Below are 23717 nucleotides of genomic sequence, written 5' to 3' on the forward strand. Positions count from 1 at the left end.
TCGTGGTAACGGGGGCCTCTGGACCTGGCGGCCCGGGGTGTCCGCTCAGCGCCTGATGTGAGCGGCGCCTCCCGGCGCCGCTCACATCAGGCGCTGAGCGGACACCCCGGGCCGCCAGGAGGTGCGCGCTGAGGCATTTTGTGAAATAAACGCGGGCCCGAGGCGCCGGGCGAGGCCTACAGGCTGAGCCTCAGGCCCTGAATTAATATCTAACAAATCATCCCCTTTATTTCCCAGTAGCCCCCAGTGGGGGGTGGGGGGGGGGGGGCTCAGAGCTCAGCTCTGGGAGGTGTAGTGACTGTGTGTGTGTGTCTGTGGGTGAATGCCTCGGCGGCTCGTCTGCGCTCAGCAATGTCCCCGCGAACCGCCACGAAGCGAGCGAGCGCGCGCGCGCGCGCGGTTTAACCCGTGAGGGATTGTCGGGCGGGACACCCCGACAGCGAGAGAAAGTCCCTTCTCTTTCCCGCTCCCATCATCACTGCGGTAAAACCGTTTGTGTCCTCCCGGAGAGGCCACACACGTGTGGGGGGAGGAGGGAGTGAGGTTTAACGTCTCCCATCAAAGGAAGGCCTCTCTCCGACAATGCGACGCTCCTCCCTCCCAGTGCTGCGCTGGAGCGTCAGTTTAAACTATTTGAGTCTCAGATTCCCCGACGTGGGGGTTTGATCCTATGACTTTCTGTCTCAGAGATGAGAGTGCTCTGAGACAGGAGGAACATATGGGGTGGGGTGGGAGGGGGGTGGGGCTTGCGTGTGCATGTGTGTGTGTGTGTGATGATCGGGTTTTTGTGTAGGATTAAAATCTCATTTATTTTCTAGGGGAACATGAGACACTACCGGCTGTTATCGTTTCTCCTTTGTGCCTGGAGCTGGGTTAGAGAGACTTCCCAAGGTGGGTAACCTGCCACTCGGGCCTCATTGGTGTTTTTGTTACTGATCAAATGCCATTTTGACCCCAGCCTGCGGTGCTTTCAGACCAGCGTGTGGTGGAGCTGGCTGGTGGGACGTTCCGCATGGGCACGGATGCTTCCGACGCCCGGGACGGAGAGGCACCTGCTCGAGGAGTGACCGTGAAGCCATTTGCCATTGATGTGCATCCCGTCACTAACGCTGAGTTCAGGTGAGGCACAGGGGTCAGCAGTGCCTTTAAAACAACTCCTCAAAGTCAGCAGCATTTCAGAGACCAAATTGCATCCCAATAGTTTGCTGAGGAAACCTCAGTTGTTACTGTTACACTGCTGTGAAATTGAGCATTTCCCCCCAATGCTCGGGTCCTGACCCAACTGTCCAGCGCCTTGGGACGTCCTCCTGACGTGAAAGGCGCTCTATAAATGAAATCTTCTTGTTGTTTAGAAAGCTTTTGGGAGGCACAGGAGTACTGGAAGGCGGCACGAGCGGGTGGCAGAATTCTCTGATTGATGTTTTTTTATCCCCCCCCCCTTCTGCTTCCTAAACAGAGAGTTTGTCAGATCCCAGAAATACAAGACTGAGGCAGAATCCTTCGGCTGGAGTTTTGTTTTTGAAGACTTTGTCTCGGCGGAACTGAGAATGAAAGTGACACAGAAAATCGAGGTACAGTAACATGTGCCTGACACTGTAGAGTGAGAGGGTTAGAGCAGAATATTTGTAAACTGTAAGGGAAGTACAAGTTTCAAGTTCATATTACTTCTCTATGAACTCTTTATATGCTAGCATCCTATCTGGATTATGCATCCCTATTAACTCGTTGAGGACAGGAGCAGAAAAGGCTTTTACAACAATTTTTTTTTGCCCAGCTGGGTGTCTGACACATGCGGAAACTTATCACCATGCTTAAAGAGTATCCAAGCCAGGCTGATATTTCCGTGCATTGCATCTACACATGCAAATTTCTGAGATAGATTGTTGGAATGGAATGTGCACTCTCTCTCTGGAGGTCCTGCTTACCTAATTCCAGAAAGTATTAGGTGTAGGCTGGCAAAAGCCTGCCTGGACCTGCCTGGCTTGGGGATCCCAGAGTGTGCGTTGGGGTACTGCTGGAGTCTAACTAGCTAAAAGTAACATAGCTTGCCATTGATATTGCTGTCATGCAAGCTTTCCTGCTGCTTGTCCAGCTAGACCACCCTACCCGTTAGGACTTTGGCTTGCAGGGTTAACAGGAGCTGAGTGGGATGACTCCCTACCCCCAGTGACCTGTCTACCCTTCCAGGTCCTGCCGATGGGTTGTGCTGTCATCAGCAGTGCCCTGGAATGCTGCGGACCTGCCTGGCTCAGGAATTGGACTAGAGACAGCTACAGAGGGCTGGCTTGATTCTGACGTAGTGGAGTCCTGTAGCTCAGTGGTTAGAGCACTCGCTTTGCAAGTGAGAGACCTGAGTTCAATTCCAGGCAGAGGGCGAAACCTTGGGCAAGTTTCCTTACTCCACACAGAGCCTAATAATAATCCCTCCAAAAAACCAAAAACAATAATAAATTGGTCATTTTCAATCTACGACTGTTTGTGGGACATTGCTGTGCGCAATTGGCTGCCGCGTTCGCCCACAAATATACGGTCAATTCACTTTACAGTATATTCTGTGAAGCGCTTTGGGACGTCCTCCCGACGTGAAAAGCGCTATATCAAATGCAAGGATTATTATTATTCCATTGCCAGGCATGTCACCTTGGAGCCAATTCAGCTCCAAGGAGACCCCTCCTTACAACAGCCACCACAAATTACATTTGTTTCGCGCCTTTCACACCAGGATGATGTTTACGGTAAAAGTTCACATCTGCGAAGAATAACTAGTGGATCGGTAGCACGGTGAACCAGGTTACTTGCCTGTCAACCGGGTCAGGAACCCTGTGTGGAGACGAGAGTGGAACTTGTTTCACTGCAGAAAGCAAAATACCTCAGATGCTGAAAATCTGAAATAAAAACGGAAGTGGCTGGGAACACGCAGCAGGTCAGGCAGCATCTATGGAGAGAGGAAAGTGAGTTAAGGTTTCAGGTCGGTGACCTTTCCTGTGTGTGTGTTCCCACCCACTTCTGTTTCACTGCAGTACCGCTACCACCTGCTGGAGCTGCTGCTGAGTGATGGGGCAGTGCCACCTGCAGGCTCTCATCGGTCCTGCAGCCCGGCTGATCCTGTGCTTCTGTACGTGTGATCTCAACACAACAAATTGCATTTACGCAGCGCCTTTTACCACAGTGGGACGTCCCGAGGTGCTGGAACAGGTTTGCAAAGCATATTACAGCAGAGGGCACAAGTTGAGAGTTCATAGAGTTATACAGTACAGAAGGAGGCCATTCGGCCCATCGTGACTGTGCCAGCTCTGAAAAGAGCTTCCAAATCAATGCCACCCCCCCCAACCCCCGCTCTCTCCCCATAGCCCTGCAAACTTGTCCTCCCCAAATAATCATCTACTTCTCTCTTAAAAGTTGTTATCGAATCGGCTTCCACCAGCCTTTCAGGCCATGCATTCCAGATCCCAGCAACTCACTGTGTGAAAAAATTTCTCCTCACCCCCCCCTCTTTTTTAACAACTATTTTAGTGTTACTATTACTGCCTAATCTTTTAACTATTCTAAATCAGTGTCCTCCGGTTACCAACCCACCCGCCAGTGAGTGGAAATAGTTTCTCCACGCTCTGCAGTTCTGGATAGTCTGCAATGGAGGCAAGAGTTGGGGAACATAAGAACATAACAAAATGCTGACCAACGAAAAAAGACCAAGGTCCATCTAGTTCGCCTTCCACCTCCCTGGCAGTCGTATGCACATATGTCCCAAACTACTTATGTACCATATCCCATAATGTTATTTCCTAAAAGAAAACTATTTAATCTGTGTTTGAAAGAATCAACACTTCCTGCTTCAACCGTCTCTCCAAGACCCTCCTCTTCAACCATGCCATCGGCCACCCCTCTTCCCCTCCCCTCCCTTCTTCCCCGCCCGATGCCAGCTCGGGTCTGAAATGCTATTACACTGACTAGCGCCTTGGGACGTCCTCCCAACGTGAAAGGCGCTATACAAATGTAATCTTGTTGTTGTCTCCCTAGGGAGCCTGTTCCGCAGTGAGGCAAGCAGGGAGTTAGCATACACTGGAAAGGAATTCTTGCATGCTGGTGCTGGTAAGGTGCTAGGGGGGATTTTCTGATAGAAATCAAATAAATTTACGGTATTGTTAACAGAACAATTCTAATATTAATGGTCCTCAAATAGCCCAAATGAAAATAATCCAGGGAGGTAACAGTTAAGGTAGCTGGAGCTGTGTGTTAGTATCAAGCCAAGGTCTCAGGGCTGCTCCTGTGCAGCATGTGTTGACTAACACTGGCGCCTGGTCTCTGTTGCAGTCTGCTCCCTGGTGGCTGCCCGTGGAGAAGACGTTCTGGCGACAGGTGAGTGTCAGTGTGATGATGAGTGAAAGTCTCATTAGCTCCTGGTATCCTGGGTGTGGTTCAGTTACACCTCTGTCCACAGTCAAATAAGCTTTAATTTTCATCCCCTGAGTTACATAGCAGTGTCACATACATATACAGACCTCACACACATATCTAAATGTACATATCCTGCCACTTTAAGCAGTCTTCTGTTTGCCCTTTAGAGAGATGGAGTCCTTTAGCTCAGTGGTTAGAGCACTCGCTTCACAAGTGAGAGACCTGGCTTCAATTCCGGGCAAGTTTGAGTACTCCACATGCCCCTGTTTACTTAGCAGTAAGTAGGAACCCAGTTGTCAGTCGATTGGCAGATCGCTTTTCCGGGGATAATAATTTCTTCGAAAAATAATAATAATGAATTCAATCCACAATTGTTTGTGGGGACGCTGCTGTGCACAATTGGATGCCGTGTTTCGCCCACAAAATATACAGTCAATTCACTTTATAGTATATTCTGTGAAGCGCTTTGAGACGTATCAAAGTCGTGATAAAGCGCTATATCCAATGCAAGGATTATTATTGCCAGTGAGCGACAGATGTAAGTGTTGCTGTGTGTTGGCCATGCGGTGACAATGTCTCACGGATAATATCTGACGGGTGATTTTACATAGCGCTGAGCGAAAGTGCTAACTGCTGGCTGGAATATCAGATTGATCAGGTGACACTGCAATAACTTTAAGCCAGCAGGTCCCGGCTCGGGGATTAAGGAGCGTCTGGACTGGCCGGTGGTGCAGGTGAGCTGGGCAGATGCGCTAGCCTGTTGTGCCTGGCTGGGGAAGCGACTACCCACGGAGCCTGAGTGGGAGTTTGCTGCTCGAGGAGGCCTGGACGGTAAGTGAAAAGCTTTTGTTCACAGGCTGTAACGGTTCTGTCTCCAGGTTCCCTGTTTATATTGTTCTCTCAAACATAACTAATGAAGAAATGGGGAGATTGTTTCTTCCCTTCCCACCTCTCTGTGAAGGTGTTCGTTCATTACCACCCTCACTCACTCACTCACACACACACACCATTGTGATTTGTGGCTTAGCGATGTGCAATATGTGGGAGGAGAAGTGAAACAGAATTAATAGTGCACTTTGTCTGTTTTCAGGCAGGACGTACCCCTGGGGCAACAAGTTCCAGCCAAATCGTACAAATCTCTGGCAGGTACTGAAGCTTTAAGAAACTTTTAAAATATTAAATATAAATGATGTTTATGTCTGATCCAGCGTTGATGACTCTTCGTTGCATATATTTATTGTATAAAATATTTTCTGTAACAGGGAAAATTCCCAGAACGGGACACGGCAACTGATGGGCATCACGGAGTTTCCCCTGTACGGGCCTTCCCACCTCAGAACAGTTACGGTGAGCATTCCCTCAGCTACTTACAGAGTAACAGGCCTATGTTCCAGTGACCCATAGCCCTGACTGAGGAAAAGCATTGTGATGAGTTGTGTTGTGCTGTGTTTTGTTGTACTGCGCTGTGTTGTATGTCACTTGGTTCCTTTACTGATGTATGTTGATTTGGGGCCAGGTATGTACGACATGCTGGGAAACGTATGGGAGTGGACGAGCACTGAATACCTGGCTCCGGGCTCCCCCGCGAGAGCCAATGGCCCGAGTCTGCGAGTCCTGCGCGGAGCGTCCTGGCTGGACACGGCCGATGGGTCTGCTAATCACAGAGCCCGTGTCACCAGCAGGTAACTGAGCAATTAATCAGTCACAGCCTGGTAACCGGAAGTAAGAGTTAATAGTAAGAGTAACTGAATGGTAAAGAGGAGTAACACTGGGATGTTTCTGTAATATAATAATAATACTGCATTTGATACAGAAGCTTTCACTGCCACACCATCAAGAAGCCTCAAAGCACTTCACAGCATATACTGCCAAGTGTAGTGACTGTATTTTGTAGGTGAATGCAGCCAAATCGCACACAGTGACGTCCTCGCAAACAGTCATGAAGTGAACGAGGGATTGTTTAGAAATTAAGTTTCTTGTGATGCAGTAATCGTAACCTCCCGACACAAGCCAGCTAATTGCCTCCAGTTCATCTCTGCACCCCATGGGAAGGGAACTGTGTGTGCAGTGCCTGTACTGTGCCACAGGGTGGAATGTTGGTACATTCTGGGGCACTGTGACTGCCGAGGCAGAGGTTGCTTTGTGAGTGTTTTCAGACCGAGTCTTTGTTTCACAGAATGGGGAACACCCCAGACTCGGCTTCAGATAACCTGGGCTTTCGCTGTGCCACGAGCAAGGTGTCCGCTCAGCAAAAACACCCAGTGGGAAAGAGAGCAGAACTGTGAGCCATCCAGAGGGAGGAGTGAGGATCTGGATGTGACTGCACAGGGAGGAACTTCTCCTACGGAGAGATTTAAACCTTTTAATTTTGTAATTTTACAGACAGAAATGAAATAAAACTGAAAAGTCATCGCATTGTGCACAGATTTTCAATTTCTCCCCTTCCCCACCCTCCCATTGCTGGTTTGTGTGGGTCAGTCTCACATCGAGCCTTCTGAGAGGGGAGAGGTGATCTCTTTGTATGCACAGCACAACCCTGGATTGAAAACAGCAGTGAGGTGAATGACTAAGTTTGTTCTGAAAGGAATAGTGGCTGGAAACTGGGAGAAACTGCTTTCTCTTTGTTCGAAAGTGTCGCCCAATTTTTTTTAATGACAGCCTCGAGAACAGGCAGACAGGAGTTCACTTTTAACATCTCATCACAAAGACTGCATCTGCCTACAGAGACTGGATCAGATTGTTCTGCTGTTTTTGCTGGATTAGTGCTAGGGATTGGGCAGTGTGCGCGCAGTCACCCCCACTACCGGGGTGATGGCCCGAGGATCGGGTTCAGCAGGTGAGAGGTCAGGATCGATGACGCCTTATCCCGCTCTTAAAAGTTGGTAAGTAAATAACAGGCACAATTTGCCATTGAGTTTGATTTTCATAAGTTTCGGGGACAAATTTATTAAAAAAGAGAAATAATTCAAGGCTGTTTACATGGGGACGAGAAGATTTGTGTGAACGCCAGGGGCCGGGGCTGCACACAGAGCCAGCCCTGTGCCTTAGGGCAGGTCTAATGGGCTCTCTGCCATTATTGAAAACAGAATAGCCTTTGGAGTGTTCTCGAACAAAGCTGCTCTGTTCTGCTGCTCGCCCTTCTTCACCCAGTGCCCGTAGATCTTGAATGCACAGCCGTCTATCATCTTGCGGAGATCCTTGATGCCGTAAGGGTCCCTGATCAACAGCTCCTTGCTGATGGGCTTGGACTGACGGTAATGGTGGTAGATACGAATTGAGGCCAACACAGTCCAAATGATGCTCTGAAATGGGAGTTAGAGAAACCAAATGACACCCAGGGTGGCACCTGCTGACTAACACACGGCAATGCTTAGGTCTGCGTATGGAGGGATATGGAGCAAAGGTGGGTAAATGGAGTTCAGATACAGATCAGCCATGATCTATAAATAATAATAATCCTTGCATTTGATATAGCGCTTTTCACGTCTTCTAGACATCTCAAAGCGCTTCACAGAATATACTGTAAAGTGAATTGACTGTATATTTGTGGGCGAACGCGGCAGCCAATTGTGCACAGCAGCGTCCCACAAACAGTCGTGGATCGAAAATGACCAATTTATTATTGTTTTTGGTTTTGGAGGGATTATTATTAGGCTCTGTGTGGAGTAAGGAAACTTGCCCAAGGTTTCGCTCTGTCGGGAATCAAACTCGGGTCTCTCGCTTGTGAGGCGAGTGCTCTAACCACTGAGCTACAGGACTCCACGAGTAGAATGACAGAACAGGCTCGCGGGGCTGAATGGCCTCCTCCTGTTTCCATGTCCCTCATATGCTGAGGAATTCCAGGCCTGGGCCTCGGCGGAGTTCTGAGCTCCAGTGAACACGCTGCGTCTCTCACCTTGAATTTTCGGTACGGGCTGAAGTTTCTGACCTCCTCCACAATGTACTGCTGGAAGAAGGGATGAGCCAGCGCCTGCTCCGCTGTGTAACGCTTGTCAGGGTCCACAACCAGCAAGTGTGAGATCTGGGGACAAGATACAGCAGGAGAGGAGTCACCACAAACTGGGGGGGGACACAACAAGCCCCGTCGCTGGCTCAGTGTGTTTGAGACTGACAGGAGGCAGCTGTGTGAGTGCAGGGTCCGGATCAGCCGATATCGTCTCATCTCCCGCTACCTCCAGCCCTCGATCTCATCTCAATATGAAATGTGATGAAATTACAATGTCTCGGAGGGACCGTACAGACACCTGTACCTGTCTCATGATTGAGGCAGAACAGGTTTGTGGTGAGGGTCAGGAATTTGGGGTTAATTTAAGAAACAGCTCGATGTTGTAATGGGAGGGCGGTCAGTCAGGCAGATGGGATTCTAGGAGATCAATAATGAGGCTTCTGATGAATTGTCTGTGCATCAAATATAAAGCAAACGGGTTACAGTGAGTGTGAAAGTCACGGTTCCTGTCACTCTGGCTCTCGTTCACTGAGAGACCGGTGATGTGGCAGTGCTGAACTGAGTGAAATGACCAGCGATGGGAGGGAGGGAGGTTTAACACCCGTCACAACGCATTGTATTGTGTTTGGCTTAAGATTTTATATAAATAAAGACTCTTCAGGATTGGAGGGTTTGTTACACGGCCACTTAAAACACCAGCAAAGGTGAGGCCAATCCTAGAACTCCAATCCTCTTGCGTTTTTTTTTGTGCTTTTAAAGAGTTGAGGAACACAATCTTACTGGATTCTGGAGGATTGTCTGTTATATTATATATTAGTGTTTACAGTGATCAGCCTCGCTCACAGCCTCCCCACTGACCAGATCTTTCACCGTGTCCGAGTGATCCTCCCACTCTGGAGAATCATAATTGTAATTTCCGTCCATGATCATCCGTAACATCAGCATCTGTTTCCGGTGCCAGAATGGAGGCGAGCCAGCGAGTAGCGTGTACATAATCACCCCGCAGCTCCACCTGCACACGCCAATCACACGCCAATTACACACCAATTACACAGCTCAATAGTTACACTCTTGAGTGTACAAACACATGATTATAAGTTGTCATTCCTCAGTATCGACCTCTCGCTCTTACTCACAAGTCCACTTGGGTGCTGTATCCAGGATGTGCCTCATTCATAGAACACTCCAGTATCTCGGGAGCCAGATAGCCAGGGGTCCCGCACAGCTCTGCAGGAAACAAGTTGAAGTCACAACAGAACCTTTCCACATCTCCCCACCCCCACATCAATCATCCCTTTACACCGTTGTGACGTCTCTTCAATGAGTCCCAGTGGCCTTGTCTGACCCCCCCTCCCCGCCCCCCACCTTACCCTGGTAACCCTGTCCCAGGGGAAAATCCCCCCAATCCCCCCCTTGGGTTTAGGGAGGTGTGTGATTGGGGCGTGCGTGAGGGGGATGAGGTGTATGGAACGTCCTTCTGATGTGAGAGGCGCTATACGAATGTAATCTTGTTGTTGTAATTGTTGTGTGTTGTGTTTGAGAGCTAGGGGTCTGACCTCGGAGATGCTCCTCGGGAGCGAGCTGATAGGAGAAGCCAAAGTCGGACAGTTTGATATTCATGTCATCATCGAGGAGGACGTTTTCTGGTTTCAGGTCACGGTGAACAATGTTCATGGAGTGAAGAAACTGCACCACTTCCAGCAGCGCTCGCATGATCTTCCTACACACACGGACAGAAAACAAGAAATCAGTGTGTGAACACAGACACTCACAGAGAACAGGCGGTCAGTGTGAACACAGACATACACACACACATACAGAACAGTCAGTGTGAAGACAGACACATTCACAGAGAACAGACGGTCAGGGTGTGAACACAGGCACACACACCAGACAGGTCAGTGTGGGGAAACCAGCCCCTGAAGTGATGGGACTGTTGACTGAACGAGCAGTGAGGTGTAGTGAACAGCGAAGTGTAACATACTGTTTCCTGGCACCGTTTACCTGGTTTCCTTTTCACTTAAACTGACTTTGTCGGTGAGGTAGTCAAACAGCTCGCCTCTCTTCATCCTGGAACAGGAGAGATTGTCATGTTACTGACCACCATCGGTGGGCAGCCTTCAGCCTCTCTGCCCTCACCACCTGGAACTCCATCCCACAGTCCCTCTGCCTCACTCCCTCACTCGCCTTCTTCGAGGCCTGTCTCAAGACCCTCCTCTTTGACTGTGCCTTCAGCCACCCTCCTATGCCACCCTCCCTGCCCATGGATCAGGAGATCCATCCTGATCCCAACCCTCAGCTCGGGAAAGTTGCTGAATAATGTAACTTGTTGTTGGTTCTAATAATAATAATCCTTGTATTTGATATAGCGCTTTTCACGTCTTCTCGACGTCTCAAACCGCTTCACAGAATATACTGTAAAGTGAAATGACTATATTTTGTGGGCTAGACCCAGAGAGAGAGTGGGGGTGGGGGGCAGTGTGAGAGCGGGTAACTGATCACTGAAATGCTGAGGCTGTGTCACCGGAAAAGGTCAGGAGTTCTTGTTATAGACGTGTTAATTGTAACAGAGTATGAGAGAATAAATGGGTTATTGCCACTGAGGTCAGTCAGAACATGGGGTCAGCAGGAGGGTCAGAGTGGGGGGAGATTACAGGGCGTTTCACCCACAGTCATTGCGACACAAACCCATCAGCACGAGAGGCCCAGACAGTGACCTGATACTGAAGAAAATTAATCCCAGGTATTGGGGGAGATGGGGGCTGAATGGCTTCCTTCCCAGTGTGTGTGAGTGTGTCAGTTTCTGTGTTTGTATGTCAGTATATGAGCGTATTTGAATATGTCAGTGCCAGAGGGAGAGGGAGTACTTTTTCAATGCAGCAACCTTTAGAACAGAAAAATGCGATAGAAAATATCAAAGTTCAGCGCTGGGATGTTGCTGTGTAAAGCTGTAGCTATTTTAGTGAGGAGCAGTTTTGAGAAGGCTGCGGATAACTGCATCTGAGGAAAGTTACACAATATCAACCCCAAGTATCAGCTTACCTTCAGCACGCTCGCACAGCACAACACACGTCAAAACGTTTTGGCTCACACTGGCACTTTTTGGGGGTAAGCCGGGTGTCTGACACATGGGGAAACCCATCACTGTGCTTAAGAGTATTCAAACCAAGCTGAGATGTCTGTGCATCCCACCTACACATGAAATCCCAGGGATAGATTGTTGGATTGGAATGCGTGCGCTCTCTCGCTCTCTCCCTGGAGGGACGCTTCCTGCTGACCTATTTCCAGAAACTATTAGGCGCAGGTTGGCCAGGGCCAAGGCTTCGGGGGGAACCCAAAATGTGTGTTGGCATAATTGCTGGAGTCTAACCAGCTAAAACCACATAGCTTGCCATTGATATTGTCTGCATTTCCACTGCTTGTCCAGCTAGGACCAATCTACCCGTTAGGGCTCTGGCTTGGAAGGTTAACAGGAGCTGAGTGAGATAACCTTCCAGGTCCTGCAAATGAGCTGAGCTGTGCTGTCATCAGCAGTGCCCTGGAGTACTGCGGACCCATCTGGATCAGGAACCAGAGGGCTGGCTCCATTCCGACATTGTATCGCCAGGCATGTCACCTTGGAGCCAGTTCAGACTATCAAGGAGGATAGTCACTAGTGGCATAAAGAGTCACATATAAATACATTACAAAGGTGAACACACTTTTCAGTGTTTTAACCTTTCAGCCCAATGGTGGCCTGAATATAAACAGTTGACCAGTGTGCCAGTGGGAGATTACTCAATAACAACAATTTGTACTTATATAGCGCCCTCCACACAGGGTAGCGTCTTAAAGCACTTAACAGTGGCGGAGCCTGACTTTGAGCCGGGGGGAGGAGGTGGTGACCGTAAGCATGATCGAAAAGGAAGTTTTTCAGGCGGGACTTGAAAAAGTGGAGAGAGGGGGCAAGGCTGAGGGACTGAGGGAGAGTGTTCCAGAGCTTCGGGCCGTAGTGGCTGAAAGCGCGACCTCCATTGGTGGGGTGGAGCGTGCGAGGGACGAGCAGGTCGAGCGAAGGTGTCGGGTGGTGGATTGGGAATTGGGGGGGTCAGGGAGCTCGGGTGGTACCAGGGAGTGAAGGGATTTGAACACAAGAGTGAGGATCTTGAAGTCGATCCGTTCGGTGATGGGGAGCCAGTGGAGCCTGGGCCAGAACTGGTGAGATGGGGGTACAGAGTTTGGTCTGAGTCAGTATGTGAGCGGCAGAGTTCTTTCCGAATGAGCTGGATTTTTTGAATAGTGGAGCTGTTGTTAACGGATACCAACTCTGAAATAACAAACTATCGCAGAGGTAAAAGAAAATCACAAACACCAAACGCACAAGCACCAAATACACAATCTGTGAGATTTGCAAAGCCAAAGCCATACACAGGCAAATCCCGTTCAGAATTCCCCATTTGTGGGAATTGGTAACAACAACTTGCACTTATACAGCGTCTCTCACGTAAAGTAACATCTCTTGCGGGGGGAGGGGGGGGGGTGTTGCGTGGGGTGAGCGTGGTGAGACACTGATCGGGGTTAATACTGTCAGTGTTAATCCCGCTTTTGTACAGAGACGATGGTGGGCAGACGGGAGATACTCACAAGTCAAACACCAGGAAGAAGAAGGTTGAGGTTTGGTAACAATCCTTCAGCGAGACTGGAACACACAAAGACAGACAGCGGTGCTTACTCACTGTCAACCATTTTATTCCATTTCCCATTCTCCTCCCTCTCTCTCTGACCCTCACTCATTTTCACTCACTCATACTCCCTTTCTCTCTCTCGCACACACACTATCTCTGGGATTTCCATGTGTAGGTGGGATACATGGAATTCTCTGCTTGGTTTGGAGAACCTTAAACATGGCGATGGGTTTCCGCATGTGTCAGCCACCTGGTTGACCTCTCACTCTCTTATCTTACCTCTAGTAAGATAATAATAATCTCATACACTCTCCCTCTCCCTCATATACTCACTCTCTCACATATTCCCTTCCTCTCTCATATACATACACACTCTCTCCCTTTCTCTCACACTCACTGTCTCTCATACAGTCTCACACACACTTTCACACACTCACACTCTCTTGCTACACGTACTGATGTGTGGATGCTCTGCCACTTTCTGTAGGATCTCGATCTCCAGGACGGTTGAAACACGGATTTCCTCCAGCTCTTGTGGGGTCACCTGATCCGAGGTGATGTCAATAATTTTAACGGCATAATCTTGATTGGACTTCTTCTCCACACAGCGCCGCACCACACTGCTCACCCCCCTGTAACACACACTCACCCGGTCACAGCTCATGAGGTTATGTAGCTCAATGGTTAGAGCACTCGCCTCGCAAGCGAGAGAACTGGGTTTGATTCCTGGCAGGGCAAAATGTTGGGCAAGTTTCCTTACTCCACACGTCTCTGTTTACCTGGCAGTAAGTAGGAACCTGCTTGTTAGTTGATTAGTGGATCGCGTTTCTGGGGGTAATAATTCTTTCAAAAAAATAATAAATTGGCGACTTCAATCCACGACTGTTTGTGGGACCCTTCTGTGTGCAATTGGCTGCTGTGTTCACCCACAAAATATACAATCAATTCACTGTACAGAATATTCTGTGAAGCGCTTTGAGACGTCTCAAAGACATGATAAAGCGCTGTATCAAATGCAAGAATTAGTATTATCCTATTCTCCCGATCAGCTTTACCATTGGAGGTGACAAAACACCTCTGTATCTCCATCCAATATAATTTATTATTATTAATAATAATTCTTGCGTTTGGTGTAGGGCCTTATCATGTCCAAAGGACATCTCAAGTAGCTTCACAGGAATTACTGTGTAATGGAGTGATTGTGTATTTGTTGGCAAACCAATTGCACACAGCAGTGACCCACAATAACGAGTGACCAATTTTACTTGCAGGATTGTTGGCCAGGACACCAGGACCGAGAGAGAATCTCCCATCTCTTTTCGAAAGCTCCTTGGAATCTTTAACATCCATCATCTGAACAGGCAGACGGGACCTCGGCTTAATGTCTCATCCGAAGGACAGCACCTCCGACAATGCAACCCCCCCCCCCCCCCCCAGTGCTGCACTGGAGTCCCAGCGGAGACTGTGTGAGTTCATGGGACACGTTACCTGCCCAGAATCTCCTTCGGGTCATAATTGCTGTGAAATTCCTGGGCTCCAACCTCATTCACTTGGTCATCCTCGAGGGTCATTCCTTCTCCTGGGAACTGGCTGCTGCCTTATCCTGGCATCGATCCTGAAAGAGCAAGAGGATGTTGGAGAGAAATGGGTGTAGCAACAGCAGAGAAGCAGAGAGGTAGACACTAATCCAAACTGTGAGTGAGCGGTTGGCTGCAAAGTGTAGTGACTGTGTGTTTTGTACATGAACACAATTTGTGCGCAGGAACCCCCCCCCCCACAAACAGTCACGATGTGAGTGACCAATTTTATTCAGAGGATTTTTGGCGAGGACACAGGGAGAGAGAGAGAAACTCCATTCTCAGCCAGAGAGAGATCTCTCCAACACCACAGCCTATAAAACAGTCACTAATTTGACAGGACATTAGTTACTGTCTTCCGGCTGGTTTGACATGATAGAACCATAGCCATTTGAGCCTTGGTGTGGGGGTGTAGGGGGGGGGTCAGTCAGACCCCCCCCTACACCAAGGGGTGTGGGGAGGGGGAGTGTGTGGGGTGGGGGGGCTGTGCGTGTGTGGGTGGGGAGGGGGAGTGCGTGAGTGTGGGGGGGGAAAGGGGAGTGGGGGGGGCTGTGTGTGGGTGGGGAGGGGGAGTGTGTGTGGGTGGGGGGGCTGTGTGTGTGTGGGTGGGGAGGGGGAGTGTGTGAGGGTGGGGGGGGAAAGGGGAGTGTGTGTGGGTGGGGGGGCTGTGTGTGGGTGGGGAGGGGAGTGTGTGTGTGGGTGGGGAGGGGGAGTGTGAGGGTGGGGGAGTGTGGGGGGGGAAAGGGGAGTGTGTGTAGGTGGGGGGGCTGTGTGTGGGTGGGTGGGGAGGGGGAGTGCGTGAGTGTGGGGGGGGAAAGGGGAGTGGGGGGGGCTGTGTGTGGGTGGGGAGGGGGAGTGTGTCTGTGGGGGGCTGTGTGTGGGGGGAGGGGTGTGTGTGTGTGGGGGGGGGGGCAGTATGTGTGGGGGGGAGAGGAGGGGGAAATGGGGAGTGTGGTCCCAACAGCTTAAATTTGACTAAATTCGTTTAAAATAAACTACAAAAAACAGGAAGCAAAGTGCGAGTCTGTGAAGCTGTGGTATTGGGGTTACAGTCCCCTCCCATCTCCCCCCCCCCCCCCCGACTAACAACACCCCAACCCTCAGTGCCCGGGGGGTGGGGGGGAGGGGGTGGGGGGGGAGACGGCAGTGGAGCGGCGATCTGTGTCTCAGGTCAGTGCAGTGCAATGTGATGCGGGACTCAGCGCTTCTCTCTCTCTCTCTCTCTGTGTAATCGCGAGCGCATCACCAGCATTTCACACGCAAAACACTCCACTTTCACACCAAAAGCCGCAGGAGATGGTCTCACTGTGTCCCTCTGTCCGTCCCTCTGTCCCTCTGTCGGTGCCGCGGCTCTGCCTCTCTCACACCCACTGCCGAGCGCTCCCCCCGTCTCGGGCTCTGAGAGCACTTCCTGACGCGGGAGTTGGGGTGAAGCCGCTCAGGACCGGGGCGGGTGTCAGCCTTTCCCTCTCGGATGTCGCAGTGCGACCAAACATGGCTCGGCTCGGCTCGGCTCGGCCGGAGCGGTGGCTCTGAGCCAGACTCAGATTAACCAGAGCCTCTCCCTGAGCTGTAGCGATGTCGGGTCTGTGCCGCTGTGACGGTGGTGACCGACTCCTCTTTACAGAGTGGGTTCTGTTACGCGAAGGAGTTTTGAGCGCATCGCAGCGGCTCATGTTTTGGGGGTCAGAGACACCTGTGGAACCCCATCGCCATCACTCGGTCCCCAAAGGGCGCTGAGAATTCCGAGTATCCCATCCACAGGCGGAGCCCCACAAACATTGTTTGGAAATCTATGGAAAGGATCGCACCAAAAGGTGAAGTGCCCACAGGACGGAGGGTCAACTGTTCCCCTGTACTCACTTTAAATACATTTATACAAAATTTATACAAAAACAGACCAGTGGGATCACCTTCCTTCGCTCATTACATCTTTCCCTACAATTACAGTGTTTTTTTCTCTCCTCTCCTGTGCTCTTCCTTCTTTCTGGATCTAAATAGAAAGTTCTTTGCAATGAAGTGACACCCAACAGATCCTCCCCAACCTCATCAAAGCGTCTCCTCGGAGTGCTCTCCAGTAATGACTGTCCACAGTGACGGTTGTGTTTGACAGAGGTAAAAAGAATCCAACGGACATGAGGTGAATGAACAATATTTTATATACATGTATTTAATTTGCTAATCCATGGCACAGCCCTCTCTGCTCTCAGCCCCTGTGGTGGAGGTCCAGAGATGCTGTTGTCCTTCCAGAGGGCTGTTGTTCATGTGTTTGTCAGGAGCCAAGTGGCTGCCACACTCACACAGAACCAGTCCAGGACTCGGTTCCCCTGGGAAGACCAGGGCCAATTTAGCCCCAACTACAGCACTGGCCAAGACCAGCAAACTGAGCACGAGAGGGATTACAGGCTCCATCAGGATCCTGGGTTATAAACTGCAGCTCCATCAGGCTGCCCTACCCACTGCTTGATCGAACACTGTTGGTCAGGACACAGGTAAAAACTCCCTCCTCCTTCCCCATAGTATCCATTAAAAGAAGAGAAAAATTATTTGGCCACATTCCAAAAAGCCAATGTTTTGCTCGTCATCGAGGTATTTCTCTAGAAATGTAAGTGTAACATACCAATCTTTGTCACGTTTACACTGCAAATGTTTGAACTCATTCAGCCTCAGGCCAAGGTGGATTGGCTGCTGTGGGCTGGGAGTCCATTGGTTCCTGGAAATGAGCTTGTGTATTGTGTAACAGTCAGTTAGGGTGACACTCAGTACAAAAGCAGAACAGAAAATAAGTGACAGGTGGTCAGGTGACAGCAAACTGAGCCGAAGCCTGTAGTGTAGGATGTAGGAAAGGCCACAGTCCTGCCAGCTTCAGCAGAAAATGACACACTGGATTTTGAGGATGCAGAAATCCGTGTCACAGAGAAGTTGCAAGAATATGGAATGCCCTGACAATAGAGCTGCACAATCAAAATCAATCAGGCTCTCAGTAAGTGATTAGGAGGGCGGGGGATGAAGCGGCATGGGAAAAGGGCAGGGAGAGAAAGCCTAAATATCTGACCACATTACAATAAAGCCAATGGTTTTCATATTTTATGTTGTTTTTAACTGCATAAAGATACATAACTGACAAAACACCCACCCTCACATTGGTTAGATGTGGTTAGACTCAGCTCCTGGCGGAGGTACAGACAGTTACTGTTAGCTGCTGAACCAGAATTTTCTTGAAATGGATTTTATTGACTTTGATTGTACTACAGTAGTCCTGTCGTGATGTCCTACAAAGGCTCAATGTGCTCCTCCCATTCCCATGCCGGGAGAGGAAGAGCACCTGGGACAGTGGATCTGGGAACAACAAACAACCACCAATTAAATTTACACAGCACCCTTCACGTTAGGTGGACATCCCATGGTGCTGGACAATTAGGGATTTGGGGGTTGGAATCAGGAGAGGTGGAGGGCAGGGAAGTGCCCGAAGACTCAATCGAAGGAAGGTCTTGAGACGTGCTTTGAAGAAGGCAAGTGAGGGAATGAGGCGAAGGGACTGTGGATAGAGCTCCAAAGGGTGGGGGCAGAGAGGCTGAAGGCCTGACCGCCGATGGTGGGGTGGTTGGGAGTGTGGAACAGGCTGAGTGGAGTGAGCGAACAGGTTGATATGGGGTTAGCAGATCACAGAGGTAGGAAGGAGCAAGGCCGTGGAGGGGCTTGAAGACGAGGATGTGGATTTTTAACTCTATTCTCCGGGGGATGGGGAGCCAGTGGAGCCCGGTGCAGGAGAGGACACGAGCTGCAGAGTTCTGGATTATCTGCAGCTTGTGGAGGGAAGAGTTGGGAAAGCTGACAAGCAGGGAGTTGGCATAGTTGAGCCTAGATGTAATAAAGCAAATAAAATGAAGATAATGAGAAAGACGAGAAAGTTCTGATAACATTAAAACCAGAGGCAGCCATGGGTTGGGAATCTGAGCCAAATGGCCTTTCTGTGCTGCTCTGTGACATTATTCCCTAACATTTGATGAAAAAAGCCAAGTTTAAAAAAAAACAAGTTTCTTTGATTCAGAATACAAGAACAGCAAAAAACACCAACCTCCCCCCACACCTGAGAGGACGAAACATTTCTAGTATGTAGGATTAATATTTGATCATCTCTCTCCCTTCCTGCTTCAATCCTCCATTAACATTCCCATGAAGAGAAAGATATGAATTGGGATTTGTGTCCATATGGAAAAAATAATTACCAGGAGCCATTACTTTTTGAACATTTTACCCAAAACTTGCAACATTCAACAAGCCAGATGATGAACCCAGCTCTTCAAACTCAAACTGGTTGAAATCTGTTTTATTCCTACAATGTGATAAACTAAACAATGCATCTCATTAATTAGACACATTTAGAATAGTAGATTATACAGTAAATTAATGTTTAATTTACATGATAAATTAACTTGAAAACATTTTCCACATCCTAGTCTTCGATGGTTCTGTTATTTATTTTCAAGTGAAACTGGAATCTTCAAAGTATTTGCTTAGGACAGTCCTACAAAAAGAAAAGTCAAAGCAGTGATCAACATGTCAAGACAATCTGCAGCAACTCAGTAAAGCTCTGTATAACCAGCAGCTCCTCCCACCCTCCTCCCAACCCCGTAAAACAAAGGTGAATCTGCAATCACAAGGGCAAACAGCTCACTGAGGGACCCCAGTGGCATAAATCCAACATTACATCAATGGGGGGTTGTGGGGGGGGGGCAAGAAGTTTGTTTCAGATCAGAGCTCTCCCATATTGTAGACTTGGAACTGCTTTGCGGATTCTGAAGAAACCTGAATAACTTATTTGGATATTCACTCTTTTTATGGATGGATCAGGTCTAATTCCCACTTCGACAATTTCACCACGAGTGCACCACATTGTCTCAGTATAAATCTGGGATGAAATAACAGCGGCTGATTATTGAGGCCATGTTCAAAAGGTGGGTAAACCAGGACACCAGTCTTTAAACATTTTCCACTTGTGTAACTTCTATATTTCACAATATCAGAGAGTCTCAAGTCACTGACCGTTTGCAAATCTACATTGTTTCAGCACCTCACTGAAACCCTCGCACAGCTTCAGATCATTCTGGTTCTGTGCACATTCCATGAATTGTCGGATCTCGTACTCGCAGGTACCCTGCTGCTGCTGTTGCTGCTGGTACATGGGCTGTGCAGCTGAAGCAGGTTCCTGCAGAAGGGAACAGAAAGGAGAGTTTGTGAGCGAGAGATGGTAATAAAGTGTGAAAGTGTTCCACTGCCTCATAAGGAAATCCCTCCCTTTGATAAATACAAGTTTAAAAGTTGCTGACTAACTGCAAATATTGTACAAGAATATATTAAAAACTATAGTACAACAACCCCAAGCCCAAGGGCAACTTGTGCGATATTACACAAGCAAATTCACTCCATGATTCATTGTTGAGTCATTGCAATCTATCACATGCCACAACTGTGCCCTTAACATACCTGATATGTGATGTCCTGCCTTGCAGGCTCAGAGTTGCTCCCTCCGCCAAATCCTCCAGTGAGAGCGTGACCCAAAGTGTGCCCCACAGCTGAACCCACCGCTACACCAGCAGCAGTTGTTGCCATTTGCGCAAACATGCCAGGCTGCTTTGGAGCTGCTGATATAGGAGCAACTCCAGCTGGAGGGGCATGAGCAGGTACAAATGAACGAGGTGCTGGTGTTGGCGAAGGGGCCCGTCTGAAAAGGGAAGAAAAGTTAGAAAGGCATCAGGCATGAAACTGTCAACAGTTACACCAATAAACCCAAACCTTAAGATTCAATACGTTAGATAATCACACATCAGTGTTGTTCGAAAGATGGTAAAGGTAATATGGGCAGACATACAAATTTCTCTCCATGTTGGGAGCATAGGGTTGAGGCAAGGCAGATAAGTGCCTCGCCCCCATCTGCTTCCATTACCTTAAATGAATCACTTAATTCAATCCACTGATGATAAATTTATTTTTGAATCAGGATTTCAAATCCTTCCAATTCTATGGGCTGAGATTAATGTGTTCTAAAAGTCTGCATTTCAAGAATAAACTCAGCTGCCTGATGTCCAGGCTGCACCGGGATTCTTATCTCCGTGACACAAAGAATAGTTTTCTTGTCTGAGCTTAATCCACTTTACTAAATCAGCATTCAAGAAGAAAATACTCTTTATTTGAAACAGCACTCAATAGTTTAATATACACAGACATAATGTCACATGGGTCCTTGGTCTGTGCTAAATTACTGATCTCAGTTGGGATTTAATTAGCTTGGCACTTCTGGATTAATAAGAGAGAAAAGAAGACTTCATGATCGCTATCCAGAGGGGATCTGAAAGGTACTTGGATAGGATCAAGTCACAATGCCTGCGATCACTCCACCCTGCAGCTGTACACTCTGCCAACACTCATTCTCAAAGTTCTGTAGCATGTCTCAAGGCAAGAATTCATTTGGGAACATTCTTCCTGCACCCATTTACATAAAGGGCTCTGTCCTTGGCTTTCTCCTCTTTAATATCTACTTGGTGACATCATCCGCAGACATGGGGTCAACTTCCATATGTATGTGGATGACACCCAACTCTATCTTTCTACCTCCACCCTCAACTCCAGGACCACTGCTGTCCTGACAATTTCCGGTCGGACATCAACAACGAACAACAACAAAAAGATTACATTTGTATAGCGCCTTTCACATCGGGAGGATGTCCCAAGGTGCTGGACAGAGTACAGCATTTCAGACCCGAGCTGGGGTCAGGGGGAGGGGGCGGGGTGGTGGGGGGGGTCAAGTCCTGGATGAGGGCAAATTTCCTACAGTTGAATGTGAACAAGACTGAGGCTCCTGATTAGCTCACACCCGCACCTCAGGCTGTGGCAGCATCAACCTCCATGGTTGCTCACTACAACTCACCAACTCACCGCCAGTCAGGAACCCGGGGGTCTTGTTCGACCCTCAACTGTCTTTTCTTTCCCACATCCAAGCCATGACCTGCTTCCCTCACCTCCATAACATCGCCCGACTCCGCCACTACCTCAACCCTCAGGCCAGCACTCTGCAGCCCGTGTCCTCTCCCGCACCAAACTCCATGACCCCATCTCCCCCACTCTCGCCCGACTCCATTGGCTCCCTATCCTTCAGAGGATCCAGTTCAAAATCCTGGTCCTCATCTACAAAGCCCTCCATGGCCTCACCCCACCATACCTCTGAGACCTCCTAACCCCCTACCAACCTGCCCGCTCCCTCCACTCAGCCGGCTCCGGCTGCTCCACGTCCAAACCACCCGCCCCACCATTGGCGGGAGAACCTTCAGCCACTCTGCCCCCAACCTCTGGAATTCCATCCCCCGCCTCGCCCCCTCCTTAGCCTCCTTCAAGTCCCGCCACAAAATCCTCTTCTTCCAACCATGCCATCGGTCACCTCCCTTCCCCTCCCTTCTCCCCCCTGATCCCAGCTCGGGTCTGAATTGTTTTACACTGTCCAGCCTTGGGACGTCCTCCTGACGTGAAAGGAGCTATACAAATGTAATTTTGTTGTTGTAAATGGAAAAAAGGCTGGCACGTCAGTGCAGTTGAAGATTGGCAGACCCTTCTCTAAGGTCACTGAATTTTTTAATGCATTCCTGATTCTTTTTTCTCAGTTGCTAAAATCTGGTCAGTTAGTGAGGACACTTCATTGGAGTCCTGTAGTTTAGCGGTTAGAGCACGTGCCTCGCAAGCTAGAGGATCTGGGTTTGGTTCCTGGGCAGTGCAAAACATTAGGCAAATTTCCTTACTACACACATCTGTTTATCTAGGAGTAAGTAGGAAGCCGGTTGTTAGTCAATTGACGGATCACTTTTTCAGGGGTAATAAATAATTCCTTCAAAATAAATAAAAATAATTTGTCTGTTTGTGGGACATTGCTGTGCACAATTGTCTGCTGCATTTAGCCCCACAAATATAGTCATTTCACTTTATGGTATATTCTGTGAAGCGCTTTAAGATGTCTCAAAGACATGATAAGGTGCTATATCAAATGTAAGGATTATTATTATTATTGCAGTGGAGCCATTTCAGTTATATCAGTCCTCAGTGTTATGTGGAGACTTGAAAAGTCTAAGAAGTTTTCCTACATGATTGTTTGAAGGGAGTAAATAGAGCGGCCAATGAGCAACAAGAGGCGAACATGAGCAGAAAGAGGATTGTGAGGCTGAGCAAGACTTTGTCACAAAGGCCAGTCGGAGTGGTGTTTTTTTTGGTCGGTCGGGTGTCTGACATACGCGGAAACCCATCGCTGTGCTGAAGAGTATCCAAACCAAACTGAGGTTTCAGTGAGTCCCACCTACGTATGGGAATCCCAGGGATAGATGGTTGGAATGTGCACTCTCTCTCTGGAGGGAGTCAGTAACAGGGATTTGAGGAGAGACAACAACACTCTCTCATAATAATAATCCCGGCATTTGATACAGCGCCTTATCACGTCCTCTGGACGTCTCAAAGCGCTTCGCAGGATATACTGTAGTGAATCGACTGTGGGTGAAACGCAGAGGAAATGTGGTTCGAGCAGCGATGAAGAGGACTCGGGGAGACGCTGATGCCAAAGCAAATTTGCTGCTGGGAAAAGGGGCCTCGAGCCGGCGGCGGCCTCGAGCCTCAAACCCTGGGCCCCGCGCCTCAATGTCACGCTGACCCTCGCCTCTCACCTGACCGGGGCCGCCATCCGCGAGGGTCGGCTCCTGCTTCTCGGCATCGTCTTCTTGCTTGATGGAGGAGCGGCGCTCGGGCGGCGGGGCTGCGTGTGTGTGTTTGTATGTGTGCGTGAGGAGAGAGAGAGAGAGAGAGAGGAGAGCAATGGCGACCGTGACAACTGACAGCCTTCGCGCTGCTCCGCTTCACACACCGGCGTCAGACCGACTCACTGCGCGACGGCCACCTAGTCCAGCAGCACGCGCCGCACGGCGCAGGCGCATCCCGGGCCCCAGCCCACATGTAGTCCCGGGGCAGCCCGAGACGCGGCGGGAGTTAGAGTATCCCTCCGCGCACCGCAAGGGGAGGAAACTTCTGGAAGCTCCGCCCTTCCTGTCCCGTGACCTCCCCCCGAGCACGTGATCCGTCCCCAGTTACACGTGACTTCCAAGC

The 23717-nt window shown here is 49.3% G+C and overlaps 3 protein-coding genes across 8 annotated transcripts; 1 reads left to right on the plus strand and 2 right to left on the minus strand.

The window, feature by feature from the left end:
* Positions 1-62: 62 nt before the first annotated feature.
* sumf2 (sulfatase modifying factor 2) lies at positions 63-6805 on the plus strand. Of its 5 annotated transcripts, none has more exons than XM_007908450.2 (10): positions 63-121; positions 819-891; positions 975-1119; positions 1457-1571; positions 4312-4356; positions 5076-5226; positions 5486-5541; positions 5658-5742; positions 5912-6077; positions 6572-6805. In XM_007908450.2, exons 2-10 carry the CDS (start codon positions 825-827, stop codon positions 6678-6680), a joined length of 939 nt encoding a protein of 312 aa, XP_007906641.2. In that variant the 5' UTR covers positions 63-121; positions 819-824; the 3' UTR covers positions 6681-6805. The 5 variants fall into 5 exon arrangements, with proteins under 5 accessions (XP_007906641.2, XP_042194458.1, XP_042194456.1 ...); XM_042338524.1 differs by lacking the exon at positions 63-121 and adding an exon at positions 270-291; XM_042338522.1 differs by lacking the exon at positions 63-121 and adding an exon at positions 279-304.
* A 505-nt stretch (positions 6806-7310) lies between these two features.
* LOC103188445 (phosphorylase b kinase gamma catalytic chain, skeletal muscle/heart isoform) lies at positions 7311-16071 on the minus strand. 2 transcript variants are annotated; one of them, XM_042338519.1, is made up of 10 exons: positions 15864-16071; positions 14494-14620; positions 13462-13637; positions 12965-13019; positions 10346-10411; positions 9898-10061; positions 9478-9568; positions 9200-9353; positions 8291-8416; positions 7311-7697 (listed from the first exon to the last, which is right to left on the minus strand). In XM_042338519.1, exons 2-10 carry the CDS (start codon positions 14574-14576, stop codon positions 7440-7442), a joined length of 1173 nt encoding a protein of 390 aa, XP_042194453.1. In that variant the 5' UTR covers positions 14577-14620; positions 15864-16071; the 3' UTR covers positions 7311-7439. The 2 variants fall into 2 exon arrangements, with proteins under 2 accessions (XP_042194453.1, XP_042194454.1); XM_042338520.1 differs by having other exon boundaries at positions 15889-15918.
* Positions 16072-18898: 2827 nt separating this feature from the next.
* On the minus strand, positions 18899-23435 carry chchd2 (coiled-coil-helix-coiled-coil-helix domain containing 2). The gene is given in 4 exon segments (NM_001292914.1): positions 18899-19110; positions 19629-19791; positions 20070-20307; positions 23282-23435. Coding segments are annotated over 4 exon segments (459 nt in total). The 5' UTR covers positions 23329-23435; the 3' UTR covers positions 18899-19099.
* Positions 23436-23717: the final 282 nt, after the last annotated feature.

Source organism: Callorhinchus milii, unplaced genomic scaffold, assembly GCF_018977255.1.
Source record: "Callorhinchus milii isolate IMCB2004 unplaced genomic scaffold, IMCB_Cmil_1.0 Scaffold10, whole genome shotgun sequence".
Lineage (NCBI taxonomy): Eukaryota > Metazoa > Chordata > Chondrichthyes > Chimaeriformes > Callorhinchidae > Callorhinchus > Callorhinchus milii.

Excerpts from the sequence above, each read along its gene's own strand:
- sumf2 (XM_007908450.2), top strand. The coding sequence starts at position 825 with ATGAGACACTACCGGCTGTTATCGTTTCTCCTTTGTGCCTGGAGCTGG. Across the intron at positions 1,572-4,311 it reads AAGTGACACAGAAAATCGAG|TCTGCTCCCTGGTGGCTGCC; the intron begins GTACAGTAACAT and ends TCTCTGTTGCAG. Across the intron at positions 5,227-5,485 it reads TGCTCGAGGAGGCCTGGACG|GCAGGACGTACCCCTGGGGC; the intron begins GTAAGTGAAAAG and ends GTCTGTTTTCAG.
- LOC103188445 (XM_042338519.1), bottom strand. The coding sequence starts at position 14,576 with ATGACCCTCGAGGATGACCAAGTGAATGAGGTTGGAGCCCAGGAATTT. Across the intron at positions 13,638-14,493 it reads CCGAAGGAGATTCTGGGCAG|GGGGGTGAGCAGTGTGGTGC; the intron begins GTAACGTGTCCC and ends TGTGTGTTACAG. Across the intron at positions 13,020-13,461 it reads GGCAGAGCATCCACACATCA|TCTCGCTGAAGGATTGTTAC; the intron begins GTACGTGTAGCA and ends TGTGTGTTCCAG.